The sequence below is a fragment of the Microtus oregoni genome, unplaced genomic scaffold (assembly GCF_018167655.1).
Source record: "Microtus oregoni isolate MIOR12 unplaced genomic scaffold, Mior012 000054F_ref0000373, whole genome shotgun sequence".
Taxonomy (NCBI): domain Eukaryota; kingdom Metazoa; phylum Chordata; class Mammalia; order Rodentia; family Cricetidae; genus Microtus; species Microtus oregoni.
In genome coordinates, this window is record NW_024543830.1 from 6425929 (window position 1) to 6447601 (window position 21673).

Consider the following 21673-nt stretch of genomic DNA (forward strand, 5'->3'; position numbering starts at 1 on the left):
ATGGTCCAGATGCATGAATCAAAATAATTAATGCTTAAAATAATCAAAACAGGGTTTACATAGAAAATAATTTTTATGTTATACCTGAAATAACCATTATGTTGTAACTAAACCAATGTTGCAAGTTTGCTCTGGCCCTTATCTAATATTGATGCAATTGTGGATTTTGCTTTTAAAGATGCTGAGCCCCTGAGCTTTAGTGCCAAGAGACTTTGAGTTATGATCCTGCTCTTGGTCACTGGCTAAAATTAAAGGACCCTCATGCTCTTAATTGGCTTAGTTAGTGTGGTAGCTATACCTTTCTTGAATGAAAGAATTACCCTCTGGATCAGGGTGTCATCTTATGCTCATTTCCTGAGCAATGGGGGGCACTCAGTTGGTATTCTCTTTATGTAATTACCTTGGTTTTTTTCCTTTAGAAGTCTCAATTTATCTGTTGGAACCTAGAAGAAAAAGCAGCTTCATTGTTATTTTAAATCTAGGCTCCATAAAATGCAGGGCTATTACTCAAGGGGATGTGTTCAGGGAGCACTTGCATTTTTAGACAAAATAATGCCACTATCTGCTTGTCAAATTATATTCATACCCTGGACTTTCTTCCTTCCTTTCTTTCTTTCTTTCTTTCTTTCTTTCTTTCTTTCTTTCTTTCTGAGACTATGTTTCTCTGTGTAGCCCTGACTGTCCTAGAACTCACTCTGTTGGCCAGGCTGACCTTGAACTGAACTCACAGAAATCTGCCTGCCTCTGCTTCCCAAGGACTGGGATTAAAGGCATATGCCACCGTGCCTGGCCCTGTTTCCCCCTTGAAGCAAACAAATCTACAACAACTCAATCAAACCTCCAACTGCTAAATCTGAGATTGAAGAGATGATCTATGTTGTGCCAATTTCAAGTTATTACAGAAAGAATGGCTATTATCAGGGAAGTTGGAAGAGATTTCACAGCATATTCATCAGCAGGGGTGCACGAACAAGTTTAGTTATGAGGTAGTTAGAGGGTGAAGGTTGACTTGGCCCTCTGGCTTGCTTAGCTAGCTTTTCAAATACAGCCCAGGCTCGTCTGCCCAGGGATTGCTCTGTCCACAGTAGGCCAGGCCCTTTATCAATTAGTAACTAAGAAAATCCTTCCAAAACATGGGTACAGGCTAATCTGATTGAAGGAGTCCTTCAGCTGGCATTCCCTCTTCCCAGCGGACTTTAGGTCTATGTCAAGTTGACAGCTGAAGTTAACTATGTCAATCATGGAGGCAGATTAGTACTGAGGCATTCTTATTCTCATATGATGAGAATGGTGGAACTAAAGTTATTGGGGTGTAAATGGGGGATATAGAAAGATATGGTGCCTGGCACACAGTTCTGCGATACAGAAAACACTGGTCCAAAAAGGATCGAAGGAGTCTGGGGTTATAGAGCATCTTAAAGAAGAGCAAAGCCCGTCTAGACGTGGCCATATCCTCCAGGAAATGGGTGAGGCTGGTTTCTTATGTGTGAGTTTGGGTAGCAGATTTTAATCTTTGCAATTATCTTATGTCTATACACTTTATTGAAAAGGTGTACATTCATTTGACAAAATTAATATGGCCAGAATAAAGATATTGGTGAAAGACTGTAATAGTTCATTTTAATTTAGTCACAGAGTCTTGAAAAATGAATTTCAAAATCTTCCTTTTGCTATTTTTTTTTTGGAGGCCAGTTACTAACTAGAGTGGACATTAGGAAATAGTTCATAAAATTTCCATAATATCCTGTGTCAGAACCTTGAATAATTCAAACATTCATTTGGTCTCTGCTGTTTTATGTTTCAGGCTTGACTATATGAATTAAAGTTTAAAAATTCCCAATATATCTTGCAGGATGAAATGAGTAAAACGACATCAGGATAACCCTGTCCCATTTCTTTTTGAACATATATTGTTATTTTAATTGATACATAGTAATTGCACACAATTATGGTACAACATAGCATTTTAATAATGTATAATGTACATAATAATCAGATGAAGATAATTGGTATGTCACATTAGACTTAACTATCTCCTTTCTTGCTGTTACATGGCTATTTTACACAGTCAATTAATTGTTGTCAACTGTAGGTATCCTACAGAACATTAAATGTTATTCCTTCATCCACATACACTATGGTGAGAGCTGTTAGTTTTCTTTTCTCCATTCCTCTATATTTTTGAGGATACAGGGCTCAAATTCCTAGATTGGATAGGGCCGAAGAAGAAAAGCCTTGCATATCACGTCAAGGTCTTGTCTTCCCCTTGTAGGCAACTCAGTAGTTCTTTATAATCTGGAAAAGTGAATCAGGTCTGGACTGATCTCGGCGACTGACCGGCAGCCTGAAAGAATCACGTAGTGAGCCTGCTGCCAGGCAGCTGAGCGGGCTTAGTGGGGAGAGGTCCCTAGATGCAGATCTGATGGCCTGGATGTACGTTCCACAGAGGAGCTGGAGAGAAGCAGCTGCCTTCACGCCTGCTCCTGCACATCCTCTCTCCCCTGTGTGTGTGTGTGTGTGTGTGTGTGTGTGTGTGTGTGTCTCCGGATCTCTCTCACTGTCTCTGTCTCCCCCACGTGTGTCTGTGTGCATGCATGTGTGCCTGTGTATCTGTGTTCCTCTCTCTGTCACACCTCATTTCTCTTTCTCCATAGGAATGGGATATGCAGCAGCTACAAGACTTTAATCTCTGTGCTTACCTTGCTAAAGTGTTATTCATATTGAATAAATACTGGAATTCTCATTGTATGGTTGCAGTGGGAATCAATGATCTCAAGTTGCTCACAGTTTACACATAACCAGATCAAAACATAAGATGACTACACACATACACACACATATACACATACACACACATACACACACACACACACACACAATCTCTATTTTAGCACCAAAAACCTAACAGCATGCACTAGCCGTCTTTGGTCTTTAGCTCAGTTCTAAAGGTGGGTATACTTAGGCAGTATGTACTAGTCTGGGAGGAAGAATAGACTCAAGGGTATTGTAGCAGTTCGGGTGAGTACCCTATATACCAATTGCCTCCTAGGGAAGTTTCTGCCAAGGAAAGAGCGTTCTTTATTGGAAGATCTTAATTAATATGTACCATGAAGACTAGAGCCGGCTTCCACATGGGGATTGAGAAAAAATCTAGACAGCAGGGCCAGCATGGTGGTTTGGGGAGCTGCGAGAAAGGGCATCAAGCAGTCCTTGGTGATGGCAAGCCTGAGAGAATTCAGGAAGAGGCTGTGTGGTACTGAACTTGATGTAGCCACCTTCACCTCCACATTATGTGCCACAAAAATGTACCCACAGAGAGATACTTTTCCTAAAAGATGTCAGGAAATGGTTGACTTTCACACCAGGGGTGAGAGCCTTAGACAGCCACAGAGGGAACTACTTTAGCAACTGACCATGACCTACAGACCAGCACAGTGTTTCCATTCCCAGAAAGCACCCTCCAATTTTTTACCAATTTCTACCCTGTTCTTCCTTCAAGACAACTACAGAACCAAAGCAGGGTTAAGCAGAGTGAAGGATTTCAGCTTCCGTCTGTAAGCCAGCCACCCGAAGCTCTGAATGGAGAGCAATGGGCAACGAACAGAATACATACCTGAAAGGGCCATGGAAGTGTGGAACTCTGCTTTTAAAATATTTAAGACTTCCCGAACACCATGTTCACCCTAAAAAGTAGGAGGGGAGAGACAGAGCTTTGATAGAACATTCTGACCGCCTGTTGGTGGCAAACTGTGTGTATGGTCAGTACTGTTGCAGAGAGGATAGAATCAATGAAAGCAGAATGATGTAGCGACTAAAAGAAAACAAAGCAGGAAAGGAAGGGTGAAGGATGGTGAAGTCTGTGCAATACTGCAGAGGCCTGAAGGGGAGGCTACCGGAAACTCTTTTGCAAGCGTCTTCACTGGAAGTTGGGTTGCAGAAACCCGTGGGAATGAATGCCAAGTACAGAATCTCTTGCTAGCAATCCTACCTTGTAGGTAAGGCCCCAAAGGATTGGTCTTCCGAGAAAAATGCACTTAGCCCCAAGGGCCAACGCCTTCAGCACATCATTGCCGGTTCGAACCCCACCATCCATGTATACTTCAACTCTCCCTTTGACAGCAGCCACCACTTCCGTCAGGGCATCGATCTGAGAAAGAAAGACACACGGGTTCAGGTGATTCTGCTTAGCTTCTCGTGGCATCGTGAGATGAATGTCCTCCCAAAGTAGAAGAGGACCAGGCCATCCGAGCAAACTCTAAGTCCTTCACTGTTTTCTCCAACTGTGCTTGCAGTCTCCCGAGGCCTGGAGCCTCCTGAGGACCAGACGAGAGTCCCGCTCACTGTCCCTGCAGCCGTTTTCATCTCCCCTCCAGTCTTGCTTCTGACTTCAGGCAATCCTCTCCAAGTTGGACAATTTGCTTGGTTCCTGATTATATATTCGGGGGTCGTCTTCCCAGTCATGGGATTCACTTGGCCCTAGGGAACCTGTTGTCCTTCAGATCCCTTCTCTCATCTCTGTTTCTAAGATGTCAAAGTCAGAGATGTCCTCTGCTGCTTTGACCCCAAGTAGTCTTTTTATTTTTTTTTAAGAAGAATAAATATGACCAGACCCTGACCCTATGAAAGGAAGCCATCAAAAACTGCCCAAGTCTGAGTAGAGACATAATTAAAAAAAATGAATGAAAGAACTTTGTACTTTGATGTTGGTATGGAGGGAACACAGGATGTATGTTAGACCTATGTAATAACTTGAGAAAACTCATGTCCAAGTATGATCTGGAATATTTTTATGGTGCTGTAGAAAAGGAAGTAAATGTATTTATAAAATCTCCTCTAGACCTCCGCAGCAGAGCAGCTGATAGTAATTGAGAAGTAGAGCGCAAGCCAAGAGAGATAGTGCCTGGAAGCCCAGAACTCAGGAAGCAGAGGCGAAGAGAACCAGGAATTCAGGGTCAGCCTGGGCTACATAACATACATAGACACAGGTGAGCATGTACACACAGACACACACACACACAGGTGAGCATGCACACACCCACACATACACACAGGTGAGCATGCACACACATACACACACAGAGAGACACAGATGAGCATGCGTGCACACACAGAGACACAGGTGAGCACGCACACACATACATATATACACACAGGTGAGCATGCACACACCCACACATACACACAGGTGAGCCCACACACACATACACATATACACACAGGTGAGCATACACACATAAACACACATACACAAAGGTGAGCATGCACACACAGACACAGGTGAACATACACACATACACACACATATACACAGATGAGCAAATACACACTAAACAAATAAATAAATGTAAAAACTAAATTAAAAAGCAAATACATGAAATAATAACAGTAGAAATTGGTTTTAGCCTAGGGTTTAGAATAGTCCATTTTTAATAAGTTAGAACAGGCCATTTACTGAATTCCTCTGAAAATGCTGTGTCTTGATTCCAAGAGGAAGCACAAAGACTGTGTTTTCTTTTTTATTTTTTTTTGGTGGGGGGAGGAAAGGGTTTATTTTTCTTTATTGTTTTTATTGAGCTATACATTTTCCTCCACTCCCCTCTCTTCCTCTCCTCTCCCCTTCTACTCTCTCCTGTGACTGCCAGGTTCCCTATTTACTTAGGAGATCTTGTCTTTTTCTACTTCCCATGTAGATTAGATCCATGTATGTCTCTCTTAGGGTCCTCTTTGTTGTCTAGGTTCTCTGGGGTTGTGAATTGTAGGCTGGTTCTTCTTTGCTTTATGTCTAAAAGTCACTTATTAGTGAATACATATTACATTTGTCTTTCTGGGTCTGGGTTACTACACTCAATATGGTTTTTTCTAGATCCATCCATTTGCCTGAAAATCTCAAGATGCCATTATTATTTTACTGCTATGTAGTACTCCATTGTGTAAATGTACCACAATTTCTTCATTCATTCTTTGGTTGAGGGGCATCTAGGTTGTTTTCATGTTCTGGGTATTACAAATAATGCTGTTATGAACTTAGTTGAGCACATGTCCTTGTGGTATGATTGAACATCTTTTGGGTATATATCCAACAGTAGTATTGCTGGGTTTGAGGTAGATTATTTCCTAATTTTCTGAGAAATTGCCATACTGATTTCCAAAGCAGCTGTACCAGTTTGCATTCCCACCAGCAATGCAGAAGTGTTCCCTTTACCCCACATCTTCTCCAGCATAAGCTGTCATCTATGCTTTTGATCTTGGCCATTCTGACAGACGTAGGATGGAACCTCAGAGGTGTTTTGATTTGCATTTCTCTGATGGATAAGGATGTTGAGCATTTCCTTATGTGTCTTTCAGCCATTTGAGATTTGTCTCAAATGTTTGGGACAAGGACGGTGTGTTCTACAGAGACTCACAGAACAGGCTTACTCATCTCTTTGAAGTATTTTCTTTTGAAGATGCAATTGTGAGGGGCCTTGCTCAGGCTTATTGATGAGACAGAAGTGTTGATAAGGTTGAAATCCAAAGCTACATTCTGGTCCTTAATCTGATCTCCTTGTTGGCTCAGCACTCTTGGCTTGAGTCACTGCTCAAAGAGAGGAGTGTTATCTCAAGGCAATCTCCACTGAGGTTTTGGCTTGCTTAGTTGCGTCAAACGCTTTGCTAATTGAAAGTCAATATATGAGGAGAAATCGGAAAAAGCAGACACCAAACCCACCCATTATTAACAATGAAGCTCTATTCACTCAGCCACTGGGCCAGATTTGCACGCCAGATCCTGGAAGTGAAGGGCCCATTTCCAGTCCCCTGCTCCCTTCATCTTCTCCTGACTATCAGCTTCACTGAGAGGCCCAGCAGTGTGAGCCTTTCTCGACACAGGCCTGGCATCCTACTGTTCTCAATAGGTAGAGCCTGCTAGGGAAGGAGTGATGGGCAGCTAAAGTCACTCGGCTCCACAAGTCCCAGAGTCCAGCTAGAGCAGCTTTGGGATCCCCAGTCTTAGAATATATCTTCTAAAGAATTAATCAAGGACACACTTCAGGTTTTAAGTGTGTTTGATGTATTGTTTAGAATATTTTTAAAATTGATGTCAGATATAGTGGTGCATGCCTGTAATTCCCACACTCAGGAAACAGAGGTGGGAAGACAGAGAATCCAAAGCTAATATGGGCTACATGGTGCAACCCTATCTCAGTCAAACAACAAACAAACCAAACCAAAAGAAACAAAGTAGGAAATACTGGAATCAATGCAGATGTTCAACTATAAGGGGTTGATTATATAAATTGTCCATTCATGACACAACATTAAAAAGAAGAGAGACATGAATAGAAGTACATGCCGAATACAATGGGCAACTGAATAGAAGGAAATTATGAAACATATTAATATGTATACATATTTTAAAGCAAAAGATCTATTTTTATTAGATATTTTATTATTTCTATTTTTTGTGTGTTTATATTTTTATTTTACTGGAAACAAAGCCTATGAAGAGAAGAAAGTGAAAGTCACTTGATGAAACTACTATAAATTCCATTTGAAGTAGAATTTGAAATTCTATTCCTTACGCTCATGTAGATTTACAACAGTTTCAACTAACATTTCTTTAGTTTTATTTATTTTCTGCATATAACTTTAGAGCCATTTTAATTTTGATTCAATTCTGCTTTTCCAGAGAGAAAACCAGACTAGCACCAATTTAAGAAATCAAATTCCAGTCTATCCTTCCTCACACTGTATCAATGGTCATGCATCTACTTATTTTTCCTAATTTTTTTTATCAATTTTATATACCAACCACAATGCCTCCCTCCCTCTCATCACCCCAGCCCACCCTCCCCCCATCCTCTCCTCAACCTGACAGAGGGTTGATCTCCAAAATACATAAAGAACTCAAGAAACTAGACATCAAAATACCAAATAATCCTATTTAAAAGCAGAGTACAGACCGAAACAGAGAAATCTCAGCAGAAGTGTGGAGACCCAAAACCGCGAGCTGATTCCACCTTGTCTGAAAGTAAAAGATTGGAACTGATTTTCGCTCTCTCAACGTTATTAACAACAGGTGTGGCTACAGACAAGTGATTCGGGCCTAGGGTGTGGCTAATTAGTACTTTGAGTGTTGAAGTAGATCTGCTCCACCTGGACCAAAGGTTGGTGAATTCAAGGCTTTTCCTTGCTTCATGGTCATGAAGCTTGTTGCCTCCCCTACTCCCATTTTGGAGTGACGTATTACAAGCATGTGGGTAAATGAGGCGAGTATTCCCTGAGTTCAGTGTTCACCGAGTAACCCTCCTGACGCTGGCCTTTGTGTTTCTTTCTTATCTCCCTTCCTCTCATCTAACATTTCTTATCCTCAAGCTCCTACCCTGGAACATACCAACCAGCTGCGGCTAGGATCACGGCAGAAGTCACCCCAAAAAGGTGGCTCCCAACATAGAAGGATCTCAAATGGCTGAAAGACATTTAAGAAACTGTTCAGCATCCTTACCAGGGAAATGCAAATCAAAATGACTCTGAGATATTGTCTTACACTTGTCAGAATGGCTAAGATCAAAAACACTGAGGACAGTTTATGCTGGAGAGGATGTGGGGTTAGGGTAACACTCCTCCTCTGCTGGTGGGAGTCCAAACTTGTACAGCCACTTTGGAAATCAGTGTGGCAGTTTCTCAGAAAATTGGGAATCAATCTACCTCAAGACCCAGAAATTCCTTACTTGGGCATATTGCCAAAGGATGCTCAATCATATTACAATGACACTTGCTCAACTATGTTCATAGCAGCATTATTCGTAATAACCAGAACCTGAAAACAACCTAGATGCCCCTCAACCAGAGAATGGATAAAGAAAATGTGATACATTTACACAAAGGATTATTATTCAGCTGCTAAAAACAATGACAATATGAAATTTTCAGGCAATGGATAGAACTAGAAAAAAAAATCACCATGATTGATGTAACCTAGGCCCAGAAGAACAAATATGGTATGTACTCACTCATAAGTGGATACTAGATGTAAATCAAAAGATAACCAGACCACAATCCACAGCTCCAGAGAAGCTACATAACAAGGTAAACCCTAAGAGGGACACACTGATCGTCCTGGGAGGGGGAAAGAGATGAGATCTCCTGGGTACACTGGGGACTGGGGTGGAGGCAAAGGAAAAGGACAGGAGATAAGAAGATGTGGGAATGGGATGGTTGGTTGGGGGAGGGATGGAGTGGGAGAGCAATGAAAGATATCTTGATAGGGGTGTTTTTTTTAAAAAAAATTATTTCTTTTTGTTCATGGATGTTTTTATAAGAGATACAAGGAATTGGGGAGGAAAAAGTTTTCTTTCTTTTGAATGAGAAGTGCTTTTGGGGAAAAGAGTGTAAATAGATCTTCCAAGACAAATTAACAGCTGCTCTCCATTTAAAGACTCCTTCCCTATTTCCCTTTTCTCATTTTCTCTCTCTCGAGCACATTTGCGGGCCAGTGTAAGCTGCTAGAGATTTGCATAAAGGATTCGTCCATGTGCTATGCACTAGTGAATCAGTACATTTCAGATCCATGTTGGAAAACACTTTTGTGTCCACGTGAGGTGCTGCTCCTTCCTGCACTGTGTCAGACAGGATGTCTTGAGATTTCTAAAAATCCATGAAGAAACATCCGTTTTAATCGGATCACTGCTGGCCGATGACAGGGGCCTCAATGCCTTTGGAACATCTCATTCGCTACTGTGAACTTTACACGTTAGCTGATGTCTGTAAATTCCTGTATCCTAACTGTAAAATTAGGATATATCTATTTTGCAGCTGTGTCACAGAATTTAGGTATGTGACACATACAATTTACAAAAATAGTCATGTGTACCTTAGGCTGTTATTAGTTATTCACCATCCTTCAAATGTATAGGTACTAGCCCTGATAAGGGGGACAATGTGCAGCAGATTTAGTAGGGGGCTTTGGTGTAGCCATGCACAGAGCATTCAGACACACCCCTCGGAAATCACCCTACTTACTGAAGCAGGAACCTCGTCAAGCTGCCTGCCACCGTGGTTGGAAACAATGATGCCTTGGACGTTGTATTTCACTGCTAACTCTGCATCCTCTTTCGTTAAAATCCCCTTAAGGATAATGGGCAATCGAGTTATACTCTGAATCGAGGAGAGGTCATTCCAGCAGAAAGATGTACTTGGCAAAGATGTAGGGGCAGGAAGCGTGGAACTTCTCTGTAGGGAACAGTAAGGTGAATATTAGTCCCAAATGATCACACCACCAGAGCCACTCAGAAGATGAGTGCACTTGGAGCAATATTATTTGTAAGCTGTGAGACCTGAGCAAAGCTACCCAGCTCTGGTTCTAGCTCCTTCTTCTCACAAAAGTTGTATGAAGAAATTCTGCTTCAATGACGTGTTCACTGACCGTTAATCAATGTCTTTGCTTGATGATTATTCCAGGATTTGGAGACACAATGACAGATAAGACAAATCTATACTTTAAAAGGGTGTGGAGTTTAGTATGGGAGATGGATAAGAAAGAAAAACAGTATGGGTCATTTTGAGATTTTCTTTCTTTTCTTTCTTTCTTTCTTTTTTTTTCTTTTTTTTTTTTTGAGACAGGTTTCTCACGTAACAACTCTGGCTATCCTGGAACTTGCTTTGTAGACCAGGCTGGCCTCAAAATTACATAGATCTGCCCATCTCTCCTCCTGAGTGCTGGGGTTCAAGGTGTGCACCACCACTGCCAAGAGACTTTGACATTTTATGGTTGAGCTAAGAAAACTAATAAAACCAAAGCAATAAGAAGCTTAAACTAGGCATTGCCTTTTATCTGGCCTTGGCTCTCGGCATGCAGCAGATTTCCTTAAGTTTTGACGTGTCTCTTGATCCAAGGACACCCAGAGGAATCAGAGCTGCCCACAGGCTGAAAAGGCCCTTATCGCTGTGGCCCTGATTTTCACTCTCAAGGGCATGACATCCTTTTCGATAGTTAGGACGTAACGAAGGAAGTGTCCCTTGTCGTCCTTAATTGAGAGGCTTCCAAAACACGTGCTGCAGTGCCCTAATGCTTCTGGAGGAGTTGGAAGTTTTCAAGGCAGCAGATTGGGGTCCCAGCTGTCTGGACTAAGCTAGCTGTGAACCTGTGCCGCGGGGGTCCTCTCCCGAGAGTCGGTTTGTCTGTCTATTCCGTGCCAAACAAACACTTTCTGACAAGAAATAGAAAATCTTAGATGACTACTTTAGTGTGCTCTCCAGTTCCTGCACAACTCTCTAAGAACCCCCCCCCCCCACACACACACACCAATCTCCCAACATCAGGCCTAGTTGAAGTCTCTGATCGCAGCCTGAACAGCTTCAGAGATGCGCATTTGGTCTTCAATTCTGCCTGGAAGCTGTGGGCAGCTAAAACCAGGTACCAAGTCTCTAACTGCTCCCCTCTTGCTCCCCCATAACAAGGCAGGTAGGGGAAAATATTCATGGAAAAGAAGGCAGGAGGGAGAAAGGAAGAGATGGTGAGGGAAGGAAGGAGCGAGGGAAGGAGGAGGAAGAAAAGGGAGGGACAATAAGGGGTTCTTCTTATTGTAAACACTGCTTAGAAGTAATGCCCTCCGGGTCTGATGGCTTTCTCACCTCTTCAGGTGATCGGAGGTCCATCCGCATTAAGTTTGCCACTAAATTGAGTTGGTTTCTTATGTCCTGTCGCCTTTTGGCGCCTACTGGTACATCTACAGTGATCACCAAAGCTTTGAAACCCAGGGCTTCTGCTCTCCGAATCAGCTGTTTGTTGAGCTCCCAATCTGACTGTACGTAGAGTTGGAACCATCGGAGGCCTCTAGGGGCAGCTGCAACAATGTCTTCCAGGGGACAGCTGGCATAAGTGCTGGTGACGTAGCAGATGTTGGCTTCCTGAGCAGCTGCAAAGCAGGGGGTGGGACCCAGTTTGGAAAGCAGAGTTGTCTGAACTAGCCTCTGGCCAGATTTCCCTGTGAGTGGAGAGACTGCCCCGTTCATTCTACTTCCTCACAGGGTTTGGGTCAATGGAGAGGCCTGGTGTTGTGTTCTCTTCTGCATAGGCTGCTCTTTAAATCTTGTTTATAATAATGAGAATTTTCTAGCAGGAGAAGTCAATGAATCCCCCAGAGCTGCCCTTGGTGTGTTATACCCTTCAAGCAGAAAAGCAAACCTCCTAGGAATCCCTTCGTGGAAGGGAGGCGATTTAGACCTGGAAGATGCTCAATTGTGAAATCCCATGCTTTGTAGTGGAAGACTCGCCTATCTGAGAGGAAGAAGACTCAGCCCCACTCCTCCTCTTCTATGTGGCTTTATTTGTCAAATGGAAAGGTATTAATACACATCATGGCTACTGAATTATTCTTTCTCACTTCCCACTGCCTTCATTTCCAGGTGTCTCCCCAGCAGGGTAATCTTACTATGAAGGTATATCACTGGCTAGAGAATTTGGTCTAATCAAAAATTAATGACAATGCATGTATTTTTACAATCTATATGCAATGTTATATAATGGCTTAAGCAATCCCTTTGATACCCCCCCCCTTTTTTTTGAAGACAGGGTTTCTTTGTGTAGCTTTGGCTCACTCTGTAGACTAGGCTGGCCTTGAACTCACAGAGATTCTCCTGTTTCTTACTCCCAAGAGCTGGGATCAAAGACATTTCCCACTTAATTCCAACAAGATTGATGCCCCTAAGGCCTTTTTGTAAGAAGTTTTGATGCTCCCTGACACTTCTTCTGGGTGAGTCCTCCCACCCCCCAGTCTCTTGTGGCCTCCTGTGGCCTCCTGGAAAGGAAGCCTTCCTATGGGATGATTCCTACCTCTGGCTGTGCTCCTCTCTCCATCTGGCCAGGCAATGGAGTGAAAAGCTGTGGGAGAGATGCAGATGGGAGCCTGGATCTCCTGCCCTTGGATTATGGTCCTGGTGTCCACCATTGACACATCTCTCAGGTATCGGGGGCGGAGGCGGATTCTGCACCAGACAATGCAGTGGATTATTCTCTAGCATGCTGATGTTTTCTGCAGCTGGGACCCTGATTCCCAATGCAGGCCTAAGCAGACTTGGAGCTTAGATCTTGGTGGGATCAGTGGGCTGGTTTTGAATAAGCCGGTGTAGGCTCAGGAGGAGACTAATTGCCAAGCAACCATTTCCCCCACATTGACTCGGTAACTCCTGAACTGCCATTGAACCAGAGTCCCCCTTAGCCTGTCTTGCTCTGTTAAGAGTCCTGTTTCTGTGGCTGGGTTGCCACTCAGTGCTTAGATACTTAATTTAGTCTTTATCAGCAAAGACTAGACAGGGAAAGAAAAGGAGGGGAGGAATTTTAGGCATCACAAGGCAATTAAAAGCATCCAAATCCTAGAAAACAATCATGTTATCATCCCCCCACCCTGCCGCCCCACAACTAATTCATTTGACTTATATACTGCTTTAGGGAAGGTAGACTAATTCACAAATGACACCTAAAACATTGTTTTAGGGCAAATGGAAACTTGGCTTTAGCTATTGTCCATTGACACACGTTCCTGCTCTTGGTTTGCATGTCCAGTTCTCACCGGAAGCAATCTTCCATCATCCCTAGACACCCCTTGATCTTATTTTCTCCAAACTTGAGACCTTTTCCATCTTTCTCATTTTCATCCTCCATGGTGGGGAGGTTTTAGGAGCTCGAGAGTGCTGGAACTATATGTAGGTTTCCCTGCTGGGCACGCTGGCAGGTCTTGCTCCATTTTGACATGTCACAAAGCTGCTGGCATGCAGAAAACTGATAACTCACTTCCCCTAGCTGTAAGACAGATTCTCTCCACAAAACATCTCCCCCCGCCCCCGCTCCCTATGCCTCATCCCCACGCCACAATAAACCAGCACAGAAGCCAGCCGAGTTCCTGTATACGCTGTGTTGCTAAAGGCAGACACTGGAGTGGTCACCATCTAAGGAGCTCTCCAGCAAAGCACATTAGGGTGACAACAGAAAGGGCAAAGGAAAAACCTTCTAAATGCGGCGATGTTGTCCTTGCATGTGATGCCCTCGTCAGCTGCTCCTTCAATAAAGTCCCACGATGACTTCGCCAGCTGCTCACGTGCGTGTGCCTTAAAGTCTGCCAAGCACACGAAAGACATTTCCGGACCTTCAAAAGACAAAACCCGAACAAAGCCAGTGAGAACACTTTGGTCATGAAAGGGAGGCTAAAGGGGGATCAGAGTGTGAAGCTGTCTAGATGTAACATCTGTATTTTGGTCTTCTCTAACTGTATGTCTTTACTGCTGACCCCCCAACCGGAAGACCTCTATGCTCTCAGGGCCACTGCCAACACCGGGTTATTCCTTATTCTAAATGTCTACCATGGCTGACACGGAGATTGTATTAAGATTGTCCCACGTCTTAAGAGATTACCACCCTCCTCCAAGAGTCTCATGCCTCCTCATCTCCTTCCAGGTAGCTGGGGTCTTCCTGAAATGGAAGTTTCTTCGCACTCCTGGTGTCTCCAGGTGCCCATTTCACCTCACTTGCCCTGACCAGGAACTGCCTCCTAACAGCCTGATTAGCTTCACATCTCAGTGGCCTTGCTTTTGTTTGGCATTCACATCACTGTTCGAAAACTCCCGTTTGAGCTGATATCAAGTGAGAACTTCCAGGAATCCCAGGATATCTGAATTACACAAGGTGTGGACAACGTAATGAAAACAATTGACTCGGGTTACTTCTTGCCTGGGTGATTAGGAAGTTGCCAAAGTGTCACCACCTTCTACCTCTTTGCCAAGGAGACATTTTGTTTCCATTTATTGCCATCCATGATCTGAACCCTGCAAACAGTACATGGTACTTCTGATACAAACACACAGGAGGGGCGGAGAGTACAGAGTTTAAGGGGCGCCAGTAACTTCTCCAATAGGATCAAGGACAGTGAGATCAATAGCTGCTTAGATGCTGAGACTCTGGGGTTGGTCGCAGCATCCAGGGCTCTCATGTGAGAAGATTCTAGAAGGAAAGGAGGGGAAAGGCAAACTTTAAAGCTCTAGCCAACCCTAGTGTGGGACACAACAGTGTAAAAATTACCCCAAGCCTAAAAGAAGAAACCAAAGGACTTTTAAGTTATAGGCTGAGGGGAAAGGTATACTTCTCAGAAACTCACTCTTCAACCAGAATGGCAAAGGACCAAAAAGGCAGATGAAAATGTGGGGTGCTGAATACCTTGGCTTGGGTTGAAATGAGGCAGAACTGGCCTGAGGGCAATTGGAGTGAGGAAAAAGCCTGGTAAAGTACCGCCTAATTCCTACCTAAGGGGCTGAAGAGAAGTTTTGTGACAAAGACCAGGGTCTCAGGGACGTGGAAGCTTTAGATGGGGGTTAGGAAGAGGCGCTGGCCTTCAGAGAGCTTTGCATAGCTGACCTTGTCAGTGGATGGGTGGGAAGTTACTTAATACGAGTTAATCCGACAAAATTCAGCAGCCACGGTTAACTCAGCCCTACCTACCTCACTCACTGATGTATCAAACGAACATACAAAAACAGTCCAGAAACCCTAGGCCGATGAATTACTCATTAACACCCAACTATCTTGCATTTTCTTGTTCGTAATTCTGCGTGCATAGAAAAGTGAAGACAGCAGCCCCCTAGAATGCCATTGCTCAGAAGACCTGCTTTCAAGGTTAGGTCTTGGTTTATGGCTAGCTAGAAGCTTCTATATCAGCAAGGCCTGATAAGAGAGATTTAGTGTGTCTGAACTGTTTTTACAATGATTTATGCTAAACACCTGCTTTCCTACTAGGAACCTAGGACTTTGGAACGGAAGGTGATCATATGACCAGCTCCCAACACGAACCTGTAGGCTGATCCCGAGCGCATCTCATCCTGGCATTAGAGGATTCAATGCACCTTTTGGATCTTTATACTTGTTTTATTTTTTTTTTCCAGACCTTTCCCTGTCCTAACTTCCCTTTGCTTCTTTTCACTAAAACAACCCAAATCCTCAACTCTATGCTGAGTTCTGTGAATTCTCCTGGTGAATCCACTCATCTACGTACTGTACCTCTTGGCTTTAGGAAAGTACGGCGCCGAATTACTGTGTAGACTGAAAATTACCTCAATTTAGAATCCGTCTGTGAGCCATGTCTCTGCTTTGATGGGGGGGGAGGTGTAAAATTTCAGCAGATTTTGACGGTTGGCATCTTACACATTAAATGCCCATGGCCGTGTTCTTGTAAACATATCTAGCATAGAAACTGCACAGAGCTGGAGTATAATCCAAGAGAAGCAGTTCTGTTACCTGTCTATAGTACGGTGATTATGGAACTTGAAAACTGTTTGACAATGACATATTAGTCTCAGCATCCTTCAGTGTCAGCGAAGCTGTCTGCTTTCACACACCCTTCTGATCTTTCTGCCTACTACGAGCTGTCAGCATCTCTGTTGAGGAGACAGGAGCATCAAAGCTAAGGGGCTATTAATCTCTTTCTTTTTGATTCAGACAGACTGAGGCTCAGAAAATAGGAAACTTGTGGATGATTAGACAGTACAGTAGTGCAGGGAATGACTTGGGAACTGTATCTCCTGCTAGTCCCCCAAAGAGAGATGCTCTCTTCCAATTCAACAGTAAAGAGCAACATTGTCATTATAGTAGTTTAAAATATGAATTTAGTCTAAAATAAATTACATGTTAAATTACATTTAAGAAAATGTTGGAGGTATAAAGATACAATTATTCATTTTCCATTTTATGGCATATGTCAAGATTGGTAGAGTGCCGAGTTCATTATTCTTATTAAAAGAACAATGGGAGGGTTACAGTTGAAGGGGATCTGGCATACTGTGCCATCCAAAGCATTTCCCGAACTTGAGAAGGCACTTCTTGTGATGTTTCTGCATGTTGCAATCTGCTTCCCACCCGAGCTGAAACCAGAAGCTGAAGGGAGGGTTCTAGTCACCTAGTGATTCCTCCATGTGCATTTCCTGTACCTCATTCGCAAGCTTCGCTTCTGTTCTTTTCCACTCTCTTGTCCTGAGAAGCAGGCTGGGCACAAGGAAAGCCTTCGCACACAGCTCTTACAGCACGTGAGTTGTTTCAGGGACTTTATCTCCTGGAGCTTCTTCAAGCTCTTTCAGGGTTGAAAATTGGAGAGAAACAGTTCAGAAATGAGTGACGACATGGGAATCCACGAGCAAGGATGTTCAGGGTACCTGCTGCTTGGTTTGATGTTCAAACTCTGATCCCTGACCCAAGATGCCAACTGAGCTGACTCTCCTGAGGAGGAAGACCTTGTTTTGTTAGGGTGATAATGGGAGCTGAGTCCATACCCTAGACCATGCGTCTTTTGCCTCTGAGAACTGAGTCAATCATCCTAGACAATGCCTCTGAAGATTTTATAAAGATTTTATGAGTTGCTGTTACTTGAGAGACTGCGGAGTGTCAGATTTTGCATTTGGATGGAAAACTCTGGGGTTCTCTGTGGGGAACAAGATTAGAATCATGAGGGTACTGAGAGACAAGGGGTGAGAGAGTGGAGGGGAACAGTTTACCTCACTGAAGGCTTCTTTGGTAATTCAGGAACTGTCCTTCAAGGTCCTTTGGCCTGGTCTCTTGGAATTTAGAATTTAGGCCAAGATTTAGAATGTCAAAGATAAAATCAAGGCTGCAGTTTGGAAGATTATAGGGTCCAAGGTTGGCTAAAACTCTGTCCCAACCTCAAGGATAGATGTTGCAAAAGGCAGGGTGATCTTCAAAGCCTTTATCCACAGCAGTTATCTTAGAAAAGAGCAGCAATAAATTCATGGCTGAGTTATTTAGGGAGAAGATAGCAGAATGGGGCTCTGCAAGCTTTCAGTACAAGGGCCCTATGACTGAGGGCTTGATCCCTTGGGGAAACAGCATGGGTCACAAGATCACAAGGGATAATAGTCCTGGGACTAGGCAGGGGAAGCCTCAGAACAAGAAAACAGGAGAGTAACTTACAGGAGAAGGACTGGATAAATAACAGGTCTGCCCTCAGAGTAGTAACAGTGAAGGGGTGTTCCAGCATAGGGGGGCTTTGAGAAACAGAATGTCACATTTGTTTGAGAATGAGGATACAGAGGTATCCATTAAGTCAGCGGTTTCAGAGAGCATAGAAGCAGTTCTGGTCGAATCTCCGGGCCCTCATGTTAAAGGCACAGGACCCTCTCAGGCCATGATGCTCATTTGTTTTATAAGACGGTACTTTCTCCCCTTCGCCCCAGTGACCCTCAACCACGCTCATTGTCTTGTACACCTTCTCTGTCACGTCACTTCCTTTCTTGTCCTGTGACCATGTGCTGCCTCGGAGAGTGTGCTAGCTGGGTGTTTCTGAATTCTCTCTGCACTGGTGCAACGAACTCACTGATTCATGCTTGTGTGCAGCTCTAGGGGCATGCATATCACAACTCTGGGACACGCTCAACCCAGAGCCCTAGAACACTCTCTCAGGAGCATCTTGGCAGTCCTTACTTACCTTTCTGTTAACTTCTCCTTCCCTCTGTGGTGTTCATGAGAAATAAAATAAATTATGTATAAAATAATTTTTATAGTTTCCCATGTTGAATAATGATTACCAACATAACAACCTTGCTTTGCAGCATTTTGTATTGCGACTATGCCCATTTTCAGAAATTTTGCTAATCAAGTGGGTGTTTTCTGTCACTTAGAATCCAATCACTATTTTAATATCATTTTCTCTAGGGGAAAATATGTTCTTAGCTCCAAAGGAATATCTCCCAAGTAGAGCGTTGATGTCCAGGTATGCTGTTAACTGTTTGCTTCCTATAGGTATTAGAGACACAGATAGCGTGTTTAGGATGTTGAGGGGATTTCCTGATTCAGTTAAGCAATGAGAGAATTTTATTGTGCGTGTTTGGAACATCATGATGGTTTCCTTACAATAGCAACAACAACAACAACAACAATGATGATGTTGACAATACATTGCAGTGGTTTGCTTAGCGCTCCATGACACTCAGCACACTGTGTGAGTAGCTAATATTCACTGGTGTTTCAATACTTTTTGCTATTCTCAAAAGAAAATATTATTATCCTCCATTTTGCAAGTGAGAGAAAGAGCAAAAGACTTCATTCAGAACCACACATCTAGCATCTTGTTCTTACTTCAGTTCCTGGCTGCTGATCACTATGAAAAGCAGAAAATGTCTGTTGCCAAAAGTGCTTTATAGTGAAGGTTTGTACACATATGCTTTGTGTACACTTTATGTAACTCACTGATTAGATATTTGAAATGTCATAGTCAAACACAGCATCTCACTTCGACTGGCAACATCACAACTCTACCAGGAAGTAGAAGCTACTAGATAAGCAAACAAGTTGCCAAGATACCAACTAAACAAAAACACTCATCCAGATCCATCTCAACACCTTACAAAACCTTCTTCCGCATGTCACAGCATTTGATGCTCACGATACAGCATGATGTAAGAGTTTAATTGTAGATCTCAAAAACTGACTTTCTCCTCTTGTCCTTGAAGCCACATGGACCAGCAAATGGAGGAAACAGGGCACCTGCTGTTTAGCATGTGGTGAACTTGGTCAATTCTTACAAACTCAAGCCACTGGGAGAGGTGTCCTCAGTGATCCCATGAGATCACTGTCTGGCCTCTATTTGCTCAGGATAGGGTGTGCAAACAGACATAAGTTACACAAATGGTTTCTCTTCATCATAGATGGAGGAGTTAGAAATCCCAAATGCTCCAAAACCTAAAACTGACAGCCAACACAATGCCGTTCCATTCCCGATGTCATACAGTGACATGCAGGTCAAACCACAATGTACAAAATGACCTTCAGACTATGAACGAGGTACAAGTGAACTTTATTTTTAGATCTGACATTCACCCCCAGGGTGTCCTATAATGCATCCACTAATATTCCACTAGCGTATCTGTATCATTTATTGCTCCCTAGATTAGTAACATTTCCCAGTTGTTTAAGAATAGTTGGGATTGTATGGCTAGCTCTGCCAAACAGGCTTGGTGTGGGCATGACTTGTGCTAGGTCTCTGGTAAGATTCAGTACACTTCTTTTCTGCTGCTAGACAGCCAAGAAGAGGCCCCATCTTCCAAAGCCACAGCTTTGAGATAAAGGCAGAGATTTGGGTTTCCAAATCTCTATTTGGAAAGGGGCAACCTTGTATGTTAGATAATTTTAAACGAACAAATATGTGTTATTTGTACATACACATTTTCGTGTTACTTCACTGATGTTTCAGAACATATTTTTATAATAGCAGCAAGCTTTAAACTAGATATCTAAGAGCTGTCCTAAGTACTGGGAATTAAATTGAAAAACTGTAGTTTTTCTGTCTCAACTCTCAAGACATTTATAGTCAAGGTTGAAGATGGGAGTCAGTATTTCATCTCAGTTTAGAGATTAATATGAGTTCTTTCCGAGGGGAAGCTACTGGACATGTGGGGGAAATCTCCATTGCTTCTCAAATGGGACCTCGGGTGATGGCCACTATCATTTGTACAAGTTCTGGTAGTTACTGAGGTATAAAATCAGGACATCAATATCTACCTCAGGGTGCTCGTGAGAGCAAAAGGATTTAGTAAAATACAGAATTACACACTGGTTCCCAGTAAAGGCTTTGGGAGATTGTATTCTGGGAAATACAGAAGAACACAAAAACCCCCTTTCCTTTTGATTTGTTCCCCGAGTCATCAATTCCATTCAACTATTGGCTATCTATATGCCAATAGCACCCTGTCTTGGTTCCTGTTCTTTCCAGTTCTTCCCAGATTGATCTGTAGATTTATTTGGGAGATAAGTGCAATCCAAACAAGCTAGTCTTGTCACTGTGTGGCCAATGTTCCATGTCCTAAGCACATCTAAGGACAAGGACCTTATGGGTTATCAGAACCCTTTTACGTGAACATATTTTGATTGATTTGTCCCTAGGGTACATACACATTCTACCATCTCCAAGTTTAAATTAACCAGACTGAACCTTTTCTGCCCACAGACTCTTTGATGCTACAGCTTACTCTGGCAATGCCTGAAGGGACCCCTGCCACCTATCTCCATGTTCCGCTCATTGCCAAGTTCTCAATATGCCTCCCGCAAATGCCAACCCTAGGTAGAATCTCACCTGCTATGCTGTCTTCTCCCCAGATTCCAAGCACATAGACAATAACCCAAGACAAACCTGATCCTAAGGTCTTCCAATAACCAGGAATAGCGGTATGGAGAGGTAGCCATGCAGAGCCTGGTATGGTGGCTCACTGCCCAGTGCAGGGATAAAGGATATTCAAGGATAAATATTAACCTTTTGGTGAAACAGTTATCAGGGAAGTACTAAATAACTAGTCCAGGTCAAAGTTGACTTTGACGTGATCTCGAGTGGTTTTGTAATGTTTGCTCCCCAAACTAGTTGTTTACTAGCATTACAAGGATCCTGAAATGTGTTTGAGATAAAGTTTGCTTGTTTGCCTTCAAGCACCTGTTCAGAGATGGTTAGTGGAAAGATAAGGGTGATTACAGGGAGAGGCTTTAAAAAAAACCTGCACTGGGGAAAGAAGGCCTCTGCCTGGGAGATGGTAGGCAGATAGGAGAGCAGATAATAGCTTCCCATGGGCAGGAAGATAGTGAGGATCCAGGACGAAGCAACGGAAGAACAGTGTTAAGCTCTACATACTGAACCAGAGGATCAAATTAATGCAGCAG

The 21673-nt window shown here is 43.1% G+C and overlaps 1 protein-coding gene and 1 long non-coding RNA gene across 8 annotated transcripts in view; one reads left to right on the forward strand and one right to left on the reverse strand.

The window, feature by feature from the left end:
* Positions 1-15948, forward strand: part of LOC121438018 — a 64857-nt gene extending 48909 nt beyond the window's left edge. The window contains exon 4 of the long non-coding RNA XR_005973026.1: positions 15761-15948. This is a non-coding gene — a long non-coding RNA (uncharacterized LOC121438018). The remainder of the gene's footprint in view (positions 1-15760) is intronic.
* On the reverse strand, positions 1947-21269 carry Hao2 (hydroxyacid oxidase 2). Of its 7 annotated transcripts, none has more exons than XM_041638191.1 (10): positions 21099-21234; positions 16948-17087; positions 14743-14971; positions 13982-14120; positions 12812-12963; positions 11611-11894; positions 10000-10209; positions 3989-4147; positions 3614-3683; positions 1947-2344 (listed from the first exon to the last, which is right to left on the reverse strand). In XM_041638191.1, the coding sequence occupies exons 3-10, from the start codon at positions 14780-14782 to the stop codon at positions 2289-2291; spliced, it is 1110 nt and encodes a 369-aa protein (XP_041494125.1). In that variant the 5' UTR covers positions 14783-14971; positions 16948-17087; positions 21099-21234; the 3' UTR covers positions 1947-2288. The 7 variants fall into 7 exon arrangements, with proteins under 7 accessions (XP_041494125.1, XP_041494123.1, XP_041494127.1 ...); XM_041638189.1 differs by having other exon boundaries at positions 21156-21217; XM_041638193.1 differs by having other exon boundaries at positions 14702-14971; positions 21156-21217.
* Between the last annotated feature and the right edge of the window lie 404 nt (positions 21270-21673).